Genomic DNA, 21,743 nt, shown 5'->3' with positions numbered 1-21,743 from the left:
ATACTAATTTCTCTCTCATGTTCAGGTCGATTAAACTTGATTAATTATTTTAGAGACAGTTTAAAAGTAAAGTCCCACAGAGATAAAAATGGAAGTGAAATTATACGAGCAACAACAACATGTCAGATTATAGTAATATCTTTCTGAAATGCTAATGACAACAGTGTGGTACAACATTTTTGAAAAATATCTCTCCCATTTTAGTTTCATATTTTCTCACATTTAATGGGAGGTTAATTATAAGCCTCACCAGTCTTCTTAACCAGCAGGGAACCTCACAGAACCTGATCATGAAAATATGTGGAAACTCTGTGGTGACCCAGATTTGCTTTACCACTGCAGAAAAATAATCAATAATTCACACCTCATTTGTCCTTGCATGGAGAGATGTTCATTTTTTTTCTCCTTGGGGTTTCTAGCAGATGAGAAGAATCATCTAAGCTCTCTTCCAATCTGCTTTCCTGTCAATGCTTGTCTGCTCTTTTACTATGTGTTTTCGTCATCTCCTGCTTGTTTCGTTTAATCTCTGTGCTCTCAGTGATCATCGTCCCTGGGTTATCATCAGAGTATTTTACGGCTGCACAAGTGGAGGATTTGCGGGTCAGACACAAGCACAAAAATGTGTTGATACTTCATCTTGTCACGTCATCTCTATCTCTATTTTATGCTCCCATCTATTTTTAGCCCCCATACCCTGTTTGATACATGCTCTTGTTTTGAGCACGTCTCCTGCTTTTATTTATTATCCATCACTCCCCCAGCAAACCCCTTTCTGTTTTGCTCTCATATCATTCTTCTCTCATCTCTTTCTAGAATTCTCTTTTATTCGTTGCTTGGTTTCTCTTGCCACTATCCACTCTTTTCCTCTCCTTCTCGCCCATGGCTCGTCTTCTCCCTTCCTTTGATTTTTCCATCTCTTCCTATACTGCCATCATCGCTTTTCTTCTCTCCTCCCTCCTTCCGCATTAGCACTTCAGATGAACAGCAAGGAGGAGATTGCTCTGCCAGTCTCTGCAGTCATTTCATGGTCTGATTAAAGAAGTGAGATGGAGGGGAAAGTGTGGCAGAGGGGCGGGAATTGAGACAAACATCAGGAGGGGAGTAATACAGGAGAAGGCTGAAACAAAGAAAAACAAAGGAGCATTTAAAGAAAAGGGTGCAAAGGGGATGTTTGTTTACCATTGTTTGTGCAGCAGCACGATAGGAAAATTACTCAGTCAAGCTGCTTTGTAGACTGTGTAGCAAACACAACCTCCCTGTCACCATCTGCCAACACTTCCCCATGACAGTTATCAAAAAGACTTTATCAGAGCCGTGTGTGTGGTATTTGTTTGGCTGTTTTTTTTAGTCAGAGTTAGCAGAAGTTTGTGAAAAGGTCAGCATCAGTTTATATTATATTTCAGGTCATGCATTGTCTTCTACAATCATCAGTGCATTGATGCAAATGGCTCATTGTTCACTTCATATACTCATCATTAAGTCATTTTATGCAAGAATAATCTAGCCCATAAAACACATTGAATAGCTAAAAGCCCCAACTCTCTCTCACAGGACTACATGATGAACTGTATACAGGATCACTTGATGCAAAATCAGATCTGTTTTCTACTTTAACCAAAAAAACAACAGTAATAGTCATTATTTCAAGTTTATGTTAACTTGTCAACGACTTCTTGTAGTCGTCAGGCAGAAGTAGCATGATATTATCATTAGCACCTCAAAACCTCCCAGGAAGGAGGTCGTGCTTGGTGTTTGACAACACTTTTGCTTGCAACCAACGGTCCACTTTGTTTTGTTTTTAACCATGACCATGATCATTCCCTAACCTTAACCAAGTCTTTTTGAGCTTAAATCTAATCAAACCACAGTGGATGCAAATCCGAAAACAGATTAACCTTATAAGTAACTGTGGAGGACGCCGACGGTGTTGTCTGGGCAATACGGGAACTAGATCAGATGACACTTGACTAATGGGATATTTTATTATAAGGGTTTGGAAGACTTCTTGTTTTACTTCATTTCAGTTTATTTAACTTTATAGACAGTGAAAGTATGACTGGAGGGCAGAATCAGGTCCATCCTAACAAGTAGTAATATTTATTAGATAATTAGGAGGCATGTAGTTTGTATTTTGAAGGGTTTCCATGCAGAACAGGGACGGATGTACACCCAGGAGGGATTCAGTCTCCCTGCAGGCTTGTTGGAAATGTTGGACATCTGGAGGATGTTGCTGTTCTCGTCATCTGCTGACCAGGAGACACAATCCAATTGAAAATTATATTAAGGATAATAAATGAATGTGTCTTACTGTATATGCTACTGTTTACTGTTTTCCTAGTTTTCCTGTTCAGCTGAATTATTGATCTGGCTGTACCTGGGACTGGTTACTTTTTGATCGATTATTTGGTCGATTATTTTCGTGATTAATCAATTAGTGTGTCTATGAAATATAAGAAAATAGTGAAAAATGTCAATTAGTGTTTTGCGACGCACAAGGCGACGTCTCCAAATGTCTTGTTTTGTGTTGACAGTCCACACCTGAAAGATATCTTTATTGTTGTTGTTTATTACCATAGAAGACAAATAAAACCAGAAAAAAAATTCACATTTGAGAAGTTGGATTCAGACTGTTTGGGCATTTTTTTAAATTCAATAATTATCAAAATAGTTGGTAATTAATGTAACAGTTGACAACTAATAAATTAACTAATCATTGCAGCTCTAGTCTATTGGGCCTAAGCACCGCACTTAAATAAAATGAAGTCAGACCTTTTGACTCCAATAAAAACAGATGAGTGCAAAGGCCGCCCGTATCTTTTGTAGACGTTGACATGGTTCAGTTGTGCGTGCTTTTTTATATGTTTTATGTTTCTGACACACATGTGGAGCAGCATTCATGTGAGTGCTTGTTATGTGTGAGAGCCTGCAGGCATGTGAGCCATCGGACAATCCAAAACCAAGACCAAAAACTTTCTGGCCACATTAAAAGCCTTGCAGTTGACTGATAGCTCTGCTGACAGCCATGGAAACCTTACGTGATGTGATGCCACGTTGTGAACCATCTGGTGTGATGTGATGTGATGGCACATTATGACAAGCTGTCTTTTAGATTTGCCTTTTCTTTTGCGAACAGAGAACATTGTTGGCAGTGTGGGCCATTTTTTATGCCTGCTAATGACCCAAACCTTTCTCAGCTGCCATGGTTGAATTCATTTTTAAAATTTAATTCAAGACAGCTGTCATCATCTGCCATATAGAATAATGAAGACTAAAGTCAGTGTTACATCCTCTGTAGATTTTAGTACATTACATATTACACTTCATTTGCAAAGTGCGATATTTTAGTCCAAATATTTCTGGTGATACTGAAGATTTGAAATGTTCGTCATCATCATCATCATCATCAACTTTTATTTATTTTCTCAGGGATACATTGATGGATGATGCTCATTTTCAGTGAGATTTTAAGATGTTAAAAATCAATTAATCAACTGAACCAAGTTTAATTTCCCATAATGTAATTGATTCCATCTCTCACCTTTGGAAGCTGTTGTTTTTGTAATATGATGGGTAAAACAAAACACACCATGTCAAAAGTTAAGCTATGATCATACTATGAAATGTTTGCAACCCACATAATGAAGCTTTTGTAAGTGTCAGTTAACTTAACCTGTGATCAAACTACTTCTCCAGCTTTCAAAACATTAATTTGGTTTCAAACTGTTCACATATTAGTGATCATTATTATTATTTATTTGTGTATGAATTGGATCACACACATTTTAAAGGAACAATATATTGTGCAATGTGATTACAATATGTATTTTATGGTACTAGTTGCACCACATAGAAGAAGAAATAGGCTACAGAGACCAGTGTGAAATTTATAGAATAGTGATACACAATATATCCCAAATATCTGGTAAGAGCAATATATAATAGCAATAGCAACCTGTATAGTGTTAATAATGTTGTATAGTTTATTACAGTCATATTATTACTACTACTGCTGCATGCATGTCATTTACTGTAGGAGGAGCCAGGCTTGTGGATTAACTAGCTGTAGCACATATAGCCACAGGCAAAAATCAATAAATTCCATTATGTTTATTGATAGTATATTGACTTTGAGTGCTTCTAAAGGAGGTTATGGAAAGTGAATGTGAATACTGACTATGCAGACTTGTGTGCCTGAGTGAGGACAAAATGATGGAGTTGTGGTGACAGTGGAAAGACAAAGAATGACACAGGAAGAAATTTAGCGAGAAAAAGACGAGGCAGTTAGAGGAGAGGACATATAATGATAATGATAATAGAGAGCAATGGGATGTGGTGTGTTGAGTGTTGAGTGTGAATTGATGGATGGAAGGGATTGGACAGAGATAAGAGCAGCAGATGAAATGCAGGGAGCCTGAAACGAAACAAAATGGGGGGAAAAAAGAAAGAGAACAAAGAAAAGATAAGAGGTGGACAAAGAGAAAGAACAGAAGAACAACAGAATCAGATAAACTAAACAACACCTTTATCTAATGTATTAATGCATAAGCCATTTTGGCCTGTTGTTGTGAGTGACAGAGCCCATTAGTACCGGTGACACTCATCAGGCCTCACTTCCAAATCAGTCACCGACCTTTCTGTGTCTGAAAAGAGGAATGGATGATACGGTCAAAACAACTAACAATGATGAGGGGTCTGCACTGTGGCTACTTTACTGTATTTAAAAAGATAAATATGACATCAAGGTCCTGAACAAATCTTTAATTAGATTAACTGAAGATCTTAAAAAAACCCTTGAATGCTGTTAAGCACTGCATTTTAATTGTTGTTTTTTTAATATTTACATAAATAGATGTAAATATGTAAGGTGATTTAACACATACACCTAATACAAGAAAATAGCAGTGAAAGGTTTCCTCACTGACAAAGTATACAAGAAGAAAAACAGATTATCTATCAATGAGTAACTTATATTAATTACTTAGAAAACAAGAATGCTTGGAAAAACTGAGATGAAAATATAAATAAGAACAATGGTTACTGTGATGCAGCTGTGTGGAAAATAGGCTCAATTTTTTATTGATTATAGTGCTGCACAAGTTTGTAAAATATCCTTCAGAAAATCAGCCAGTCAAACCAATATTGTGGAGTTGCAAAATCATTTTAATTCCGTTGAAGCAGTGAGCGATTAATGAAACGTGTCGATAAGGAATGCAGTGAGGCTTCCTAGTAAAAATGGGACAAGAGGGTATGTAGGTGCAACACTGCATCTGTTCAAAGATGATTTTCATGTTTCTCCCTTTTCCTCATATTTCATGGTGCATCATAGTGTCAGATATTAAAAATGGTTAAATGCCAGAGAGAAAATATTTTCTGCAGAATGCAGCACACACTGTTACTATTGTCTCATTATACATCAAATTCTCACAGGATTGGAAATGCTTACACTGTAGGCTGAATGGAAAAGAAGAGGATTATTTTTTTATTGATTCGGAAGAGGCCACACAATGCTGCCTCACAGTTTCTGGCATCAGTGTTTGTGGCTTAGTTGGTTAATTAAACTTTTGAAAGACTCTCATACACACACAACCACACACACACACACACACACACACACACACACACACACACACACTGGAATAGAGACAAGGCCCCACAGTCCCACCAATGACAATCAAGGACACACCACCACCAAGCAGACATGATTATCCTGTAACTATCCAGCTATAAGGGAGGACTGCTAATGAACAGAAACATCATTTGTTCACCCTAAGGCCCTCCCTCTCTCTTGCTCTCTTTGTCTTACCCATACACATTTACATATACAGTACACAATTGCCTTTCTCCCATGACCTCACTGACTAGCAATGGCTATAACTCCAACATGTTCTCACTCATAACTTGTCACATACAGAGGCTCGATCAGGACTGGCGTCAACATGAATTGTCATGGCAGTTTGTGTTAAAAACAACAAACTACCAGTCTTTGTCATCTATCTATCTAACCATCCACCAACTTGCCTCCTTCAAAAATAATAGTAATTTGTCACCTTATACGTTGGTCTCATAGCGTCAATTTCAGACGTTGTGGGAGTTCTTTAGAAGTCTATGAGACTATCCTGCATGTTGAAGAACGATGCTAAAGGGGTAGGAGTGCATTAAAAAGTGACGCCAACTGGTCCTAACCAAGTTTCCGGTATGTGACGAGCTGGGAGTTAGAACACGTTGTAAAATCTTATGCACAACTGGCTCTGACTCTGATTTCAGTTTTGCTGTCGTATTCACCAGTTTAATGTTTATGCATATACAGTATCTACTGTGCATATCCATTTACATACTCTTCATCAACCTTGTTTTTGTTTTTCATACATTCTCATATATATTGTTGACCGCCCCATATTTTCTCTTTCCCTCCCATCACCCTCATAATCTCTGATAAGAGAAGTAAACACAGAAACACACAAGTCATTTTCTTTTAACTTTCTGATAAATGATGCTTTTCACTGTCCTCAGCCAGTTCCCGCATGTTGATGATAGTGTCCCAGTGCTGTGGCTTATTTAACAAGTTACAATCTCCACTAGAGTTGATTAAAATCTTTTCATAGCAACATTCATAATGCTAATATGAGAATATTACATTATGTTACATTGCAAGCTGGAGGCAGTCTTTTGAGATGAATTAGCATTTGGGAGAGAACTGCAATGGTTGTGATGAGGAAGGCTGGAGACAGAGGAAGCAGAAAAAGGTGGTTTTGTGGTATAGTTGCCTCTGCCATTTCTGTTTAACTAGTTGTTCTTGAAGTTTACATGACCTTAGTCTGACTTTGAGCTGGCTTCAATTTCTCTTTCCCTCCCTGTGTCTGTATGAGTGTGTGTTTGTGTTGCCAAAGGTCCAGACCGTCTGTTAGAGGACAGAGGTCACCTCCTGCCAGGAGCATCTGGGTGGATAGCATGAAGCACAAGCTTTTGTACACACACAGACACACATACTTGGAAGATAAGCATATACCTCAATACGTTCATTTATTTAGTGTGCTTGTATATGGAGAATATAGTGAATTCTGTGATGAAATGTAATGTAAAAAACAAAAAGTACTATAGATAGTAGTAGATACATTCAGGTTTCACAGGCAGTAAAAGGGCAATTAACTTCCACTTTTAACGTATCTTTTTAGGGCCACGTTCTTTGTGTTTTGCCCTTTAGTCCTATAGGAAGTTTACATTTCTCTCTATTGTGTTTTGCCAGATTGAGACAATGGAGTTCTCTCAAAAAGGTATAGCAGCATTGTACCTTCTGTAATAACGCTTAAGTATGGTACCCTTTTTGTATCTCTGCCAGTTATACCTTCAATATTACTATTATTTATGCCAAGTGACCAAAATGTACCTTTTTAATAAATCATTTTACAATAAGCAGCAATGAGAAGCTCATGATATGAAGTGTTGCACAGATTGTAAAGCATTTCCAGGCAATTTGTGATTTTGGGATGTACAAACAAATGAACTTGACTTGCATTGATTTACAAACCAGAACAACTTTCTTGTCAATCCCTGTCCAGCTTCCTACCCTTGAACTCTGCCAAATATGTCTGGAAAAGGCCAAGCTGGAAGCAATGCTACTACGGATTGAATCTCAGTTTTTGCAGTGGTGGATGAGTGTTTTATCTCTGTGCATACTAGGCACCTCAGTATGTGTGTGACCTTGACTGCAAGTGTTTTCCCTGGATTTTTTTGAGACAAATGTAGCAAAGGCTGGAGAACATGCATGGTGCAGTGTACACAGTTTGTAGGCACAGTCACGCACCTTAAAATACACACTTTAAGTGTTGTTTACTTAAGTGATTTGACAGACACAAGTTTCCATATCGATTTATTTTTTATAAAAACATTCAACAAAAACGATACTTACACACTTACTTCACAATCAACCATCGATTCAAAGCTCATTTTCAAGTGAATTTATAGCAAAGGGGGGGAGCTATTATCAGTCTTTTGCCACTGCTGGCATGTCTTGAAGACATCAAAGCCTGGATGGCCTTGAACTTTTTAAATTTCAACGAGAAAAAAACAGAAGTGATGGTATTTGGTCCCAGTGGCTCTTGTGAACCCCCCCCCCCTGTTGATCTGGGCATTTTGGCAGATTATTTGAAGCCAACAGTCTCAAACTTGGGTTTTAAGATGGACAGTGATTTTAAATTGGATAGGCAAATTAGTGCTGTGGTGAAGTCCAGCTTTTTTATATTAGACAGCTGGCAAAGGTGAAGCCTTTCTTTGCACAACAGCACTTTGAAACAGTAATCCATGCCTTCATCACATGTCGGCTGGATTACTGTAATGCACTTTATTTTGGAGTCAGTCAGTCCTCCATCGCACATCTCCAGTTGGTGCAAAATGCAGCCGCTCGACTCTTAACTGGAGTACGTAAGAGAGATCACATTACTCCCATCCTAGCTTTCCTCCACTGGCTGCCTGTGCATTATAGAGTCCATTTTAAGATTCTTTTATTTGTTTTTTAAATCTTTAAATGGTCTGGCCCCGCTTTACCTCTCTGAGCTCCTTCACCCCCACGCTCCTGCTCGGTGCCTCAGGTCAGCTGATCTGCTGCTCCTGGAGGTCCGAGGTCAAAGCGGAAGCTCAGAGGGGACAGAGCATTTTCTGTTGCCGCTCCTAAATTGTGGAACGAGCTTCCTTTAAATATTAGACTAGCCTCCTCACTGTCCATTTTTAAAACTCGTCTTAAAACCCATTTTTATTCCTTGGCTTTCAACCATGCATGAGACTCTGCTCCTGTTTTAGTGTTTTATGGTTTGTTTTTAGTTATTGTTTTATTGTTTTTAATTAGTTTTAAAAACAATAAACAATTATTTTAGTATTTATTTCTTGTTAATTGTTTTATGTTCCTGTGTTATTTTATTTATTTGTGTACAGCACCTTGTTTCAGCTGTGGTTGTTTTAATGTGCTTTATAAATAAAGTTGAGTTGAGTTGAGTTGAGTATACTCTGTGCCAAAACATTCAGTTGTGTCCTTATTCCAGTGAAATACTATATAAAGCAGGATTAGGAAATAAGATAAATGGTCCACAGCCTTTTTTTTTTTTTTTTGCATTAATTAGTGAATTAAATAATTTGAAAGCATCTTACAGTCTCCTGCTTTCAGATAATAACAAACGGAGGTGCTCTGTTGTGTTGTTTTTAATGTTAATGTTAATGTTATGGCTCTGGCAGTGGAAAACAGCCTCTCTGCTGCACTGTCAGCTCCAGGGAAACACATCATTGTCCAACAGGTTGAGTGGGCGCAGGGTGTTTGGGGTGAAACTGACTGAGCACCAAGTTTGCTGTACCTCAGAGTTGGTTTAAGTTGTTTAATGCTGAAGGTGTGTGTTGATCAGTCTCCTTTGTTATAGCTGGAGTTCACTGTTCTGTTTTGCTAATGTTAGTCTCTGATTGATGGCATAGGAAGTTCACAATATACTTCACGTTTGTCAAGCAAAGGTTATTATGTAGTCATTCAATCAAAAAATGAGTTAGACTAGAGTTAGATGGTCTACCAGTTAGAGTAGACTGCCTGGGTGCTGCACCACCCTCACAGTTGTGTTCCGACTTTTTTGTTCTGTCAAAATCACCTGTCAAAATGTTTTAACAAAGTTTGCGGCCAATAATACAAAGGCTTCTTTTGAGTTAGATAGGCAGGGAACCCCCTGTGATTGACTCGAGTAGTTCAGGCTGTAGTGGTACAAACTTTATCTAAAATGTACATGCATTTGAAAGAGAGAAGGAGACTAAATACTATATTGTATGTGATTTTTCAGCCATTTTTCCTTGCCATGTCCTTCTCAGTATGTGTGTGGGAAATCTATCTATCAGACCTTCCTTTTATGATGACAGCCCTCTTACTGTAACAATTTACTTTACCAACACTTCTAGCTGTTAATTTCCAAGCAACTTCTCTTTCTGTCTGGGTGCTTCTTTCATCATCCCAAGCCAGACAGAACAGAGATCATGTGAACTCACACAGCTGGTAAGTGTAATTTCTCCAGTGAATTAAAAAGGAAGAGACACACTCGCATACATACTCAGCAGAGCACAGAAAAGTGCACGATGTGCATTGTTGAACATGGATCCAGAGGAACCTTGGAGACATTTCTTAATGAACATTTCTGTATAAATCACAAGCTCACATATGCAGTAGATACAGATTAATCCCATTGCCACAAGCACTCAATAACACACAAAGTTACCATCATCAAAGCTAAAATGAGAGATTCTATTTAGCAAACTAAAGGCATGTATTAAGAAGCCATTCCACTACAAAATGACCCTTAATAACCGGCTCAGTAATAACAGTTTTGACTGTATTATGTGCATACACTGCTCTTTACTGTTTGTCAAACTGGGTATAAATAATGCCTTAAGTTATGATGCCTTAAAATAAAGTGTCAGATAGCTGAATCAGTGTGACCAACAGGATATGTTCTCATTTCTACATGGTCATTTTGTCTGGCTTTGGTTTGTCGGTTTGTCTTTGTAAACATTCTTGGAATTTGCATTTTAGTCATTTTTAAAGAAATATGTCCAAACATTTAATGGTTCCAGCTTCTCAAATGTGGCACTCTCCTGCTTTTCTTTATACAGTTACTGTTGTTGCAGCCCCACTGCAGATATTACCTCTCCTACCCCAACCAATCCCTGAGTTACTGTGGAGGCACCCCGACCAGCTTAATAAGGCATCCCACCCATGAACACGACCAATTGTGTTCATTGGAGTGGATGACCAAGCTGCTAATGGACATTTAAAAACTATCCAGTATTTGCAGTGGTGTCCAAGAACTTTACCCCAGTGCCACCCGTGCACTCTGAGTCTGGTTAAATAAAATAGTTAACTTGCTACTTCCTGCCCCCCGACCACCACTCCTTTCATGTCTCTCTCCTCTGTTATCTCCCTGGACCAGTGCTGGAGATCTGGACTAAGCTCTGTTGTCTGTCCAGCTGTCTTACTATGCATAATTAGTGTCCAGACTCTGTCCTCTTCTTCTCAAAGTGGATAAACTGAATTGCTTGCAACAGCACTGTTTCCCAAAGCTCCCGCTCCCAGCCCCAAAACCTGAGCCAGCATTTTTTATGCTGCTCAAGGCCAGTGTGTAAAACCACTGCACCCCTCCTCACAAAGCCCATCTCCATCCCTCTTTCATTTTCTTTTTACTTTTTTTCCCCCTCTGCAGCTCATGTTTTATTTGGACCTTTCCTGGTTTACTCATTGGTTTTCTCCACTAGCTCTTTAGCTCCCCTCACTCTGTCTCTTTTTTCTACTTTGTTTTTCTCCCTTGTAATCAGTCCACCCATCCTTTAGTTTTCTGCAGCAGTACTTTCTTTTTCTTCCCTTCATCTTTCTCTATCATTTTCTCTTTCTTCCTCTTTTTCTGCCTCATTCTCTTTCTGTTTGTTTAATTAGGTCGCTGATTGTGTTGACTGAATAGAGAAGCTGTCACAGGAGCTCAGTTCTGGATCACTGCTTCTTCCTTTCTTCTCTCTCTCTCTCTCTCTCTCTCTCTCTCTCTCTTTCATAGAAACGCAGATACTCACACACACTCATAGTCAGGGTTATGGCAGTGTATCACGCACAAGTGTTGTTTCATCGAACCTAGTGGAAATGACAGCATGGGGGTCACACCAATTTTTGGAGGGATTTACTTACATTATAAAAATGTTCCCTCATTCTAAACATGCACTATTGACTAAAGAAGATAAGATAATAGACAAAATAAAACTTCAAAAACCTCAATGGCTGCAGCTGTGAAGATGGTAGCAAAGAGAAACTTTGTGATAAACAGTCTGTAGGAAGGTTTTAGACCAGTTTTACACATGCAAGTTGCCTCAACCTCAGCAAGTAGCTGTAAAGGAAGTTCCTGCTTGCTCAAACAGTTTCAACAGGTGTTTTTAGCAATATTGTGTCCTCAACAGTGTGTCTTAACGTGGTGACGCACAGATGCATTTAAGAACTGTTTGTGACAGAAAGGAGTCATCTTGCTATAAATGTTTACCAAGGCTAGCTTCCTGTTTCAGCACCCACGTGTGAATTACGACACTGCTGCTCTGCTTGAGGATTTATCTTTGTGCAAGTGGAATAAAACTGCAGTGGTTTGAGCTAATTTAACATTTACATCATCAGATGTTTAGCAGGGCACCTATGGATTACAAAAAACATCCCTATGTTCTGAGTTTAAGACAAATAAGCTACATGATGGTTGCCATTCTGCACGTTACATAGATATATATTTTGGTTGCTACATTGCATGCTAATCTTAGAGTGCATTGTGTCATTTGTGGAAAATAACTTTAAAGAAGCAGCTCAACAGTAACCTACCACAAGGATATGTGAATGTTAGCTGTCTTTATGTCATCCAGCAATATAAATTCACCTTCCTACAAATGTGTCTATTTAGAGTAGAAGATTAAAATGTTTTAAAAATGTCTTAAAATGTCTTCCTCAAACTTTCCATCGTCTCTCCTGTTTCTCTCTATTCCCTCTTCCTGTCTCAGCTTTTAATCAGACCTGTCTTTATCTTCCTCTTCCTCACTTCCTCATTGGTCCCACTGTCATTTGCAGCCCCAGTGGTCTGGTAGTGATTTGATAGATGGGTGGTCAGGTTGTGTATTGATCATCAGGCTTTGATCTGTTGTCAGTCAGCTGTTTGTCACAGCTGATAAGCAGTGTTTTGGTTCTCTATCTCTTTTTACCAACGATCTCTTTTTACCAACGATCTCTTTTTACCAATGAATCAATTTTAAAAGTGAGTGTGCAAAAGTCAGTCAGCATCAGAGACTGTATGGGCCAATAAGCTATGTTTGTTGTTGCTGCAATTTAGCAAAAGTATGATATATTATGTTTTAAACATCTAACACAGATCCCATTGTGCCTCGTCTTACTAGCCATTTTTCAGGAATGAAATAGGCCCACATGGAAAAAACTATAATTGTGAGTAGCATAACCTGTGTCAGTATCTATAACCTCATGACTGTTTAAAATTACACTAAACATTATAACGCGCAGCCAATGCGCTTAACTTCAAGCAATGTATTAAAACTGCAGTAAAAATGGGTTTTCAGTTGTTGAGTTGTATTGTGACAGCAGGACCAATTTAGTAACCCCTGTCAGAAAAAAAGGTTGTTGTCGGTCACAGATTGTAAAGTGTCAGGGAAATTGGGTGTTGTGCTAAAGAGAACTGGGAAAATATGAAAGTATGTGTTTCTGCTCCTAAAGTGAAAGATTCTAAAGTGCATGCCATCTTCTCTGAATAGAGTCTAAATCTTAGTGTATATTTGATACTTGTCTGTCATTCATAACTGTGTCACTGCACATTGAGTCCTTCCATAAACAGCTACATTCTGACCATGTGAACAGTAATCAATACCTCCGCAACTATGTGTGAGTTTTCCCTGCAGGCAACACTAACCCAGTAGCCTGGTTTCACTCATACTACAGTTGAATAGTCACCAACAGATATACTGTATGTGTAATACAGTAGGAAGTGATCCATTTTTTACACATTTGAGCCGCAAGTTCCCTTCAATATTCATGTATTCTCTATGAAACTGGATATGATGCATATTTAATGTACTTTTAACTATATTTCTGTAAAGTCTGAAGCAGAAGAAACAATACCCAGTTATTCACTTTTTCTATCCAGCCCAACAAACTCCTGATAGAAACAGAAATACTATACTGCAGATTTTAGCCGTTTCAATGTCTCTCACATGCTATCTGAACCCCTTCCCCCAGCCCACCCCAGCCCTTCACTACTTCCACCGCAATTATACACCATAAAAAAATTCAGTGTGGTCCAGTAGCCTGATTAGTCCATTAGTCTAGAGAGTGACCTGCAGGACACAGTACTGAATACCTGCAGCTGGTAGAATTGAGCAATTAAAGACACATTAACTGCTGGCCTAAAGGTCTGAAATGAAATTTACTGAATTACAACAACAACACTAGAAAACTTTAAGCACACATACAATCTGTGTCTAAGAACCTGGACGCGCATGTGAATCTGTGCATGTATGTGTAATTTTTTTCCACATATATCCACACCTCTGTGTGTATCTAGACCAAGTAACAGCAGAGTTATTGGCATTCACAGCACTTGGCCTGAATAAACAGCCTACCAACCCACTGCCCCCAATGAGTATCCCTGCCTCGTTTATGTCTTGTAAGCCTGTGCTCTCCTTTCCCTCTCTTAGTCTGTGGGGCCTCTCCCTCCCTCCCTGTCTCGCTCTATCCATCTCTACCCCCACCCTCTTCCTCTCTATCATTCGTCTTGCTGCATTGCAGCCGGTGGAGAGTCCCCACAGAGCTGTTTCAGCTGAACTCTGCAACATGCACATTTTTTAGGGTTTTTTTTTTTAAGTTAAAGGTATATACAGTATAGAGCCCTGTGCCCATTCATGTGTGAGGAGTATAATGCACTCTGAATAACTTCAATACAACACCTCCCTTCACTCTATTATACACCATCGCTGAAAGTGATTTAATGATGTCTTCCTGTGACTTCTCCTCTCTGAATAGCAGTAACAAAACTGTTTTAACACTCTCTGAAAGCATGTAGTGAAATCCAGACCCTTGGACCATAACTATGTGTTGCCATCTGAATGAGGCAGGTAGACATGAATAGAATTGTAAATGGTCTTTTTGAAAAGAGGGAAAGGGGCCAGCCCTCTAACAAATTGCACATAAATAAATAGCCACAGGCCATTGGTTGAGCCCTTGCCAACGTCTTTGAGGAGTGAAGGAGAAAGAGAGCGAGAAAGAGAAAGGAGACTGTAGGAAGGCATTTTATTTGGCTCCCTCAGTTTGGATATCTTTCCTCCTCTTCATCCTTCTCACCACCTCTCCTTCTTTTTCTCATCCCTCCATCAGCACAAGGACACTTGCACCAAGCATCAGGACTCAAGCAGCCACAGCTCTCTGACACATACTGTATGAAACACAGAGATTGGCCCACATAAAGACTATGAATCACTAAATTAACACTGGAACACTGAAAATATGTCAACAGGTGGAAGAAAGACAGATAGCAAGAAGGTATTAAGTTCACTAACGTTTCCTTGTAATTTTAGCAGGATTAGGTTTTGGCTCAGCTTCAATGAGTCTTTGCCAGCATTACTGTTTACTGTTCCACTTCCTGGAACAGGACATGAAGTGGTGAAACCTGAGCTAACACAATACAAACAAAAGCACAGAAACACAGATTGATATGGAATTACGAGACTTTATTATTATTAAATTAACTATATAATAAATATTCTTTGTGATGGAATGAAACACATTGTGGAGGATAGACAGTCAGGAGGTGAATTTAAAACAAAGACACGAAAACAATAAGTCAAAGAAAGATAGAGAAAAAATACAGAAGCTATGTCTTTATTTCAAGAGGCTGGGGGGATTTTTTGGGAGGGGATTTGTTGAGATTGCAATAGTGTGTGTGATTTATGTTTCCACAGCGCTGGGAACAGGTCTTTCAAATGTACAGAGTAAGTAGGACAGCAGCAATATGGCAGACAGCGAAGTTCTCGGATGAAAGTATTAACAGAGAGCTGATCATAATAGTAGCTTGTTCAGTCAGGCAAAATAATGCTGAAATATTGTGAATACTGTATATATATGAAATAATTTGTAGTGAAACATAATAATGTTCTATCGTTTACTTCTGAATCAAATATGCAAGCATAGGGGAGAGGTTTACAATGCTATTGGTGATATGAAACCAGGTCATTTCAATTTTTTTCATTGAAAAATATACAGTTGCACAGGAAAACAGCTGTGGGTTTTAACTTAATACTGTTGCATTCCTACTCATTACAAGCACAATGCATGGAGGCCCATACATGGTATAAAGTTATTAAATACAGTAATACATTTCATGTGATTTAGAGTTACTGTAAATCCTACACAGTAAACTCAAACTAATTAAAAGGGTAAATGCTGCTGTAAGGTACAGGCTAACAAGCTAAGCAGCCTTTAAAAGGTAGGTAAAAGTGTAGTTTAATTCTTAATGTGAAAATGCTCCACTGTTGGGATCGATGCCACCAAACAAAAGAAACAAACATGATAATCACAAGTCCAGGATCTGCATTGCTGACTCCAAGTTTTCTTCTGTATCCTGTCTCCGGTAAGAGATTCTGGTCAGCATCCAACCAGAAGAGGAGCAATTTAAAATATACAGTTGAGGAGTGAAGCATGGAGTGGGGGCTGAAAGAGCGATTGAAGTGCTCTGTGGGGCTGAGATAGGAGTTAAGATAATGGTAAATATTACGGACAGCCCACACATAGAAAACCATCTTTGTAGAGGAATAAATTATATGCTGAACAGCATATTTGTAAGAACAAAAATTGTGTTCAAATACGTGGTAATAAAGCAGAGATGGCATAGCACAAAAAGTTAGCAGTTATGAATTAGGTAAGAGCTTTCACAAAAAATGTTTGCCTTTTAGAAGTTGCAGCGCTAATTTTCCATTCATCCATTCTACCCATCAAATCATAATACATGGCATTTGTCTTAGTTATACTATTGTGTAAAGTAATAATCAACCTTTATATAACTTTAAAATATTTTTTGAAAGCTTTGGAATTAAATTGTTCATGGCTATTACAGCAGTGTCATTCACAGATTGATCACTGTTGACCACATTTTTTAAAGGATTTCATAAGGATTTTGAGGATTTTCTTTGGATCATATGATGCCACAAATTAAATGAAAACATGTAAGTCACTTACATGGGATTAACCACAGTTTCAGCCCACAGCAGCATACTGTATGTTCACTTGTTTGGGAGTTGCGAAGTAACTACAGTGTATTGATTTTATATGGGATACAGATTGTATAATTATATGAGATTGTGGTTATAGTGATGCTGATAGGGCTACAATGAAATATTATTTTGTGATGCATTGATTGATTATTTTAACTATTAATTGATTAATTGTCCAAAAAATGTCAGATAATGTAAAAAAAACTAAACAAAAAAACATAACCATTTACCAAAGCCCAAATTGTCATATTAAAATAGGTTGTTCTGTCTGAATAGTTGGAAGACTGAAGGTCTGCTCAGAAAGCAAAGTAGATTTTCACTTCGTTTTCATCTGCTTTTCCCCTCCAGTCTGTCTCCTTTTCCTTGTTGTCTCCCCTCATTTATGATTCAGATTTATAAATCACCAGGATACTTGCAAATGTGTAGCTCAAATTGAAACATAATCTAGTCTCTCCATTGATTTCGTATAAATTCACCATAACTTAACCGCATACAGTATATTCACATTGGATTGGGTGGAACCAGAATATATTTTTTAAATGTTTTGCTTTGTTGTTTCAGCTCCAAGATGTAATAATATGGCTTATGTGATGCCTTTTCCTCTTCTTGTGTTTAGGATTTAGTGGCAGCTAGCGGTGAGGTTGCAGATTATAACCTACATATGGTGGCTGTGAAACTTGAAAAACATGAAAGGCCCTCTCTGGAGCTAGTGTTTGGTTTGTTTGTTTTGGACTATTGTAGAAACATGGAGGTAAGATGATGGGCTCCATGGAAGAGGACCCCCTCTCCATGTAGATATAAAGGGTTCCTTCGGATGTAACCAAAACACAATAATTCTTATTTTCAGGTGATTATACACAAATAAAAACATACATATTAATGTTATATTCCATTTTTGCCAAGTCTGTTTAACTAAATTCTACACAATGCACCTTTAAGGGACAAATTCAGGTACAAGTCATTTTCTGAACTCATTTGAAAGTTTCATCTGGGTGACAAAACTGCCCCCCCCCCCCCCTTCCATTGTGACTAACCAGAATGTCTTTTCTTTTTGACCCATCACGTGGAATCTGCTGCATCACTGAAGACAAACAGTTTCACCTCCCTCCCCCTCTAAACAGCCCACACAGCCACTGGCCTCCTCTACAGCAGAGACAGAGGCAGGCAGGGCTTCATATGCAAATTTAGCCTGAGTAGGCGGCAGCTTAGAGCAGAGTGTGCAGCAATGTTAGGACTCTCACAAGCTCCGCCCACTGAAGCCAGTTGCTAGGCAACCACCTACAGGGGGGAGGAGGTGCCATGAATTCAACAACTGTTGCCTGATCTGAGCTCTCACTGTGTGAATGCGAGTCAGCCGGCGAACCAGCCAGTGAGGGAGGAAGTGTTAGGGTGTGAGTTGCAGAGTCTGTGCTTGTGTTTGTATGTGAGCGCGTGTGAATGTGTGTGTGTGTGTGAGTTGCAGTTTCTGTCGGTGCAAGACAATGCAGCCAGTGCTCCTCTGCCTCTCTTTGGACTATACCACTAACAGGGACTCACCCTTTGGACTATCCTGACGCTTCCTCCTCCTCTTGCCTTTGAAGGGAACACCTGTGTGTGTCGTGTGAGTGTGTGTGTGTGTGTGTGTGTGTGTGTGTGTGTGTGTGTGTGTGTGTGTGTGTGTGTGTGTGTGTGTGTGTGTGTGTGTGTGTGTGTGTGTGTGTGCGTTATAGCAGAGACAGTGGACTTAGCCCTGGTGAATAGGGCGAGTGGATGACTTCAGTGGATGAGGATTTGGCTGGTGGAAAGAGGGGGACTGCTGACCATGGACTCCCATCACTTGTGAACGGGGTAAGCGAACAGACTGCGACCAACTAGCTGGAAAATGGGGTGATGAAAGGCAACTTGACAGAAAGAGAACACCACAGAGAAAGGAGCCAATAGAGAGATGCAGGCGTTAGAAAGCGTTGATAGTTTATATGTTGGGGGAAGACTGATGAGTTAAAGAGGGGGCAGCACAATGGCAATGCAGAGTCCATTGCCACCCCCACACCCTCCCGGTTTGTGTTTGAGAGTGTGCGTGTGTCTGTGTATGTCTATCTGTGTGTTGTATGTAGCTGAACCTGCCTTGAAGCTTGCCTGTCTGTCCCGCTCAGCTGGTGGTGTCTGTGTCATCTCACTACACTGTCCTGTCTCTTCTATCTATCTTTCCTACATCCCGGGATGCTTTCCAGTGTCATTTTCAATTCTTCTCTCCATCTCTCTCGTTCAGTTTGTGTCTCTGTTCTGGTTCAACATGTGTCTCTGATGGTAATGGGATTCATTGGAAACCAGGGTTGCTGGAAGGACAGAGAATGACAGTGAGCGTGATTAAAATATGTGTGCAGGGAACTGGACAGAAAAGAAAGAGTAGCTAATAGTTTTGCTATATTTCTTCAAGACAATGTCGACAGTTCCGATTTAGATATGGAAATGTCAGTTGGTCATGTGTTTTTTGAAATGTTCTTTATGTAAATATTTTGTAATATTTATGCTTTACCGGTAACATTCAAGAAGAGAATTGTACCCTTCAACCATAACACTATTTGAACAACCACACTCACAATGCTGCAGAGGATCATAGGTATACTGTTACATAACTAATAACACATACATAATATGTTGTAGAATATTATTCATAAAGACTGATTTGATAAAATATTGATTTAATTTTTTTAAATTATTTAATTTAATAACTGGCAAACTGTAAATGTATCGATGTAAATCATGCTACATTACATTAACACATTACTTTGACACTGAGCTAAAAGTGTGTCTTAGATACTTCAAAAATGAGTTTATCAGTAATTTAGATCATATAGGGACATGTAGACGATGTTAAAAAGCAAATACAGTGTACTGTTGACAATACAACTGGTGCTTGTTGTACCTACCTTTTTAATATGCATTCATTACTCCAAAAAAAGAAAGGCAAGGTGAGTTCGATTTGTCCTGTAGGAATCTCAATAGCAACATGTGACATCAGACTCTATAGTCGTTTTGAATACTCCTGGTCTGTGACTGGACATTACATAATGAGATTAACTCTTCTTCAGCAGGAGCAGGACAATCTCTGTTATCTATCCCAAGCTCAATATATCCCTGGAAGACATTTGTTTTTCACTTAAAATGTTTAGTTTGTGGGTATTGTGTTGCAGAATTAAGCAGTTTACAGTAACTTTTTGTCTTGTTGCCCTCAACAAGACTGAAACACACAAGTGTTTGACACAGTACAGTGTGTACACCAGGACTAGAATAACTAGATTAACATGTGGTACAGTACTGAGCTGTACTGGTTGAATGGAGGCTAATCTGCAGCAGTTAAAACAGACACTCCTATTTTTATTATCTATATTATGCTTCCTAACACAAGAGCGGACAAACGGTATTCTCAAGACAAAACAAAGAATTATTCTTCATACATAAACATCCGCACATTTTTAGACATTGAGTTAATGTATTGTAGTTTTAAAGCTAAATATTGACGTTGAATTTCTCCTCCCCTGTTAGGAAATGCTTTTAAATGGTTTTTGAAAGCACAAAATATAAAACTTTAAATGACAAAATTCACATGCTGGCATTAGGCAGGGGCTTAAGCACCTGCTGAGCGTCTGCCACTAATGACACTGAAATGTCCCCATTTAGTGAACAGCAGCAAGAGGGCTGTCATGTAAAGAAAGACAATGTACTTTGTTGAAGACACACAGCGAGGTGATTTCTCTTCTTCTCATTGGAAATGCATTTGAGAACACAGAAGGACAATCACCACACCAGACACAACAAACTTAACACTTGACAGGCTTGAACAATGAATGAGACGGAGAGTTGATGAGTGTTTGTGCAGTTACACGTCAGTCAGGGTGCTAAAAACAAAACACTCTCATGATCTTGGTTTGACTTTTGGTTAATGTTGATTTCCTTGTTGCGCTCTGTAAGCAGTTGTCAAACATTTAAGAGTTAAAAACAGGTGGTTGACTCCTGGAGTGCAAATGCGCTTAGAAACACACACACACACACACACACACACACACACACACACACACACACACACACACACACACACACACACACACACACACACACACACTCACACACTTCCTTACTTGGCATGAACTTCACTTAATTACACTTCAATATGACACTAATACTGTTCAACCAATGTGAACACACACAGTTATTAAGCTTCCTTGTTTTTTCCCCCTGCAGTACATGCCACTCAACTGCACAGTTAGTAACACACAAGAAAGAAAGTCAAGATAAGAAAGTAAAACATTCCACTTAGTTTAATTTTGAATTGTGGCATTACACCATTTACCGTTTATTGTACACTAGCAGCAGTCAGCCGGATACCATGATTGCTTTGCAGCAGCTTTGTAATCTACAATTAATAAACTAGATTGTTATATCGTGATCTCAGGGATTGTATCTTTGTAATTAAAGATGAAGTTCACCCTCTCTCTCTCTCACACACACACCACAAATGTAACAGAAAATCACTCTTTGGGATGAATTACAAGTTGTCCTTGTTTTTAACAGCCCTATATTCACACACCCACACACTCAAACATTTGGATTGACACACTGCTGAGGATCCTTGGCAGCCACACTAATTCCCTAACCGCTAAACTTAAATGTCACCTCTGCCTTGCTGGTTTTAACCCTTTACTCAGGTCGTAAACCTAATCTTAATGTTAATTTATTCATTAAATCCAAATCATAACGCTTAACTAATCCCATGATGAAGTCAGGACATAAAGTCACTCTGTAGTTCTTTTTCTCTCATCTCTCTACATTTTCAAGGACATTTGCTTCAGAAATACAAGAGCAAACACATACACGAACACTATTTCACCTCTTAGGTTTTCCTGTGTGTATCTAAACTGGGTTTCATTGAGAATACCTCCACACAGCCTTCAGTGTGCTGCTCC

At 38.9% G+C, this 21,743-nt stretch overlaps 1 protein-coding gene across 2 annotated transcripts in view; it reads left to right on the top strand.

Moving 5' to 3' along the window:
* The first annotated feature begins 18,143 nt into the window (after window positions 1-18,143).
* The window catches only part of rab11fip4b (RAB11 family interacting protein 4 (class II) b), a 28,601-nt gene continuing 25,001 nt past the window's right edge, over window positions 18,144-21,743 (top strand). For both annotated transcript variants that reach the window (XM_062432428.1, XM_062432421.1), the window contains exon 1: window positions 18,144-18,627. In XM_062432428.1, coding sequence (XP_062288412.1) covers window positions 18,550-18,627 — 78 coding nt within the window. In that variant the 5' untranslated portion in view covers window positions 18,144-18,549. The remainder of the gene's footprint in view (window positions 18,628-21,743) is intronic.

Source organism: Scomber scombrus, chromosome 2 (assembly GCF_963691925.1).
Source record: "Scomber scombrus chromosome 2, fScoSco1.1, whole genome shotgun sequence".
NCBI lineage: Eukaryota > Metazoa > Chordata > Actinopteri > Scombriformes > Scombridae > Scomber > Scomber scombrus.
The sequence above is the reverse complement of the archived record's forward strand: the minus strand, read 5'-3'. Positions and strand labels throughout refer to the sequence as shown.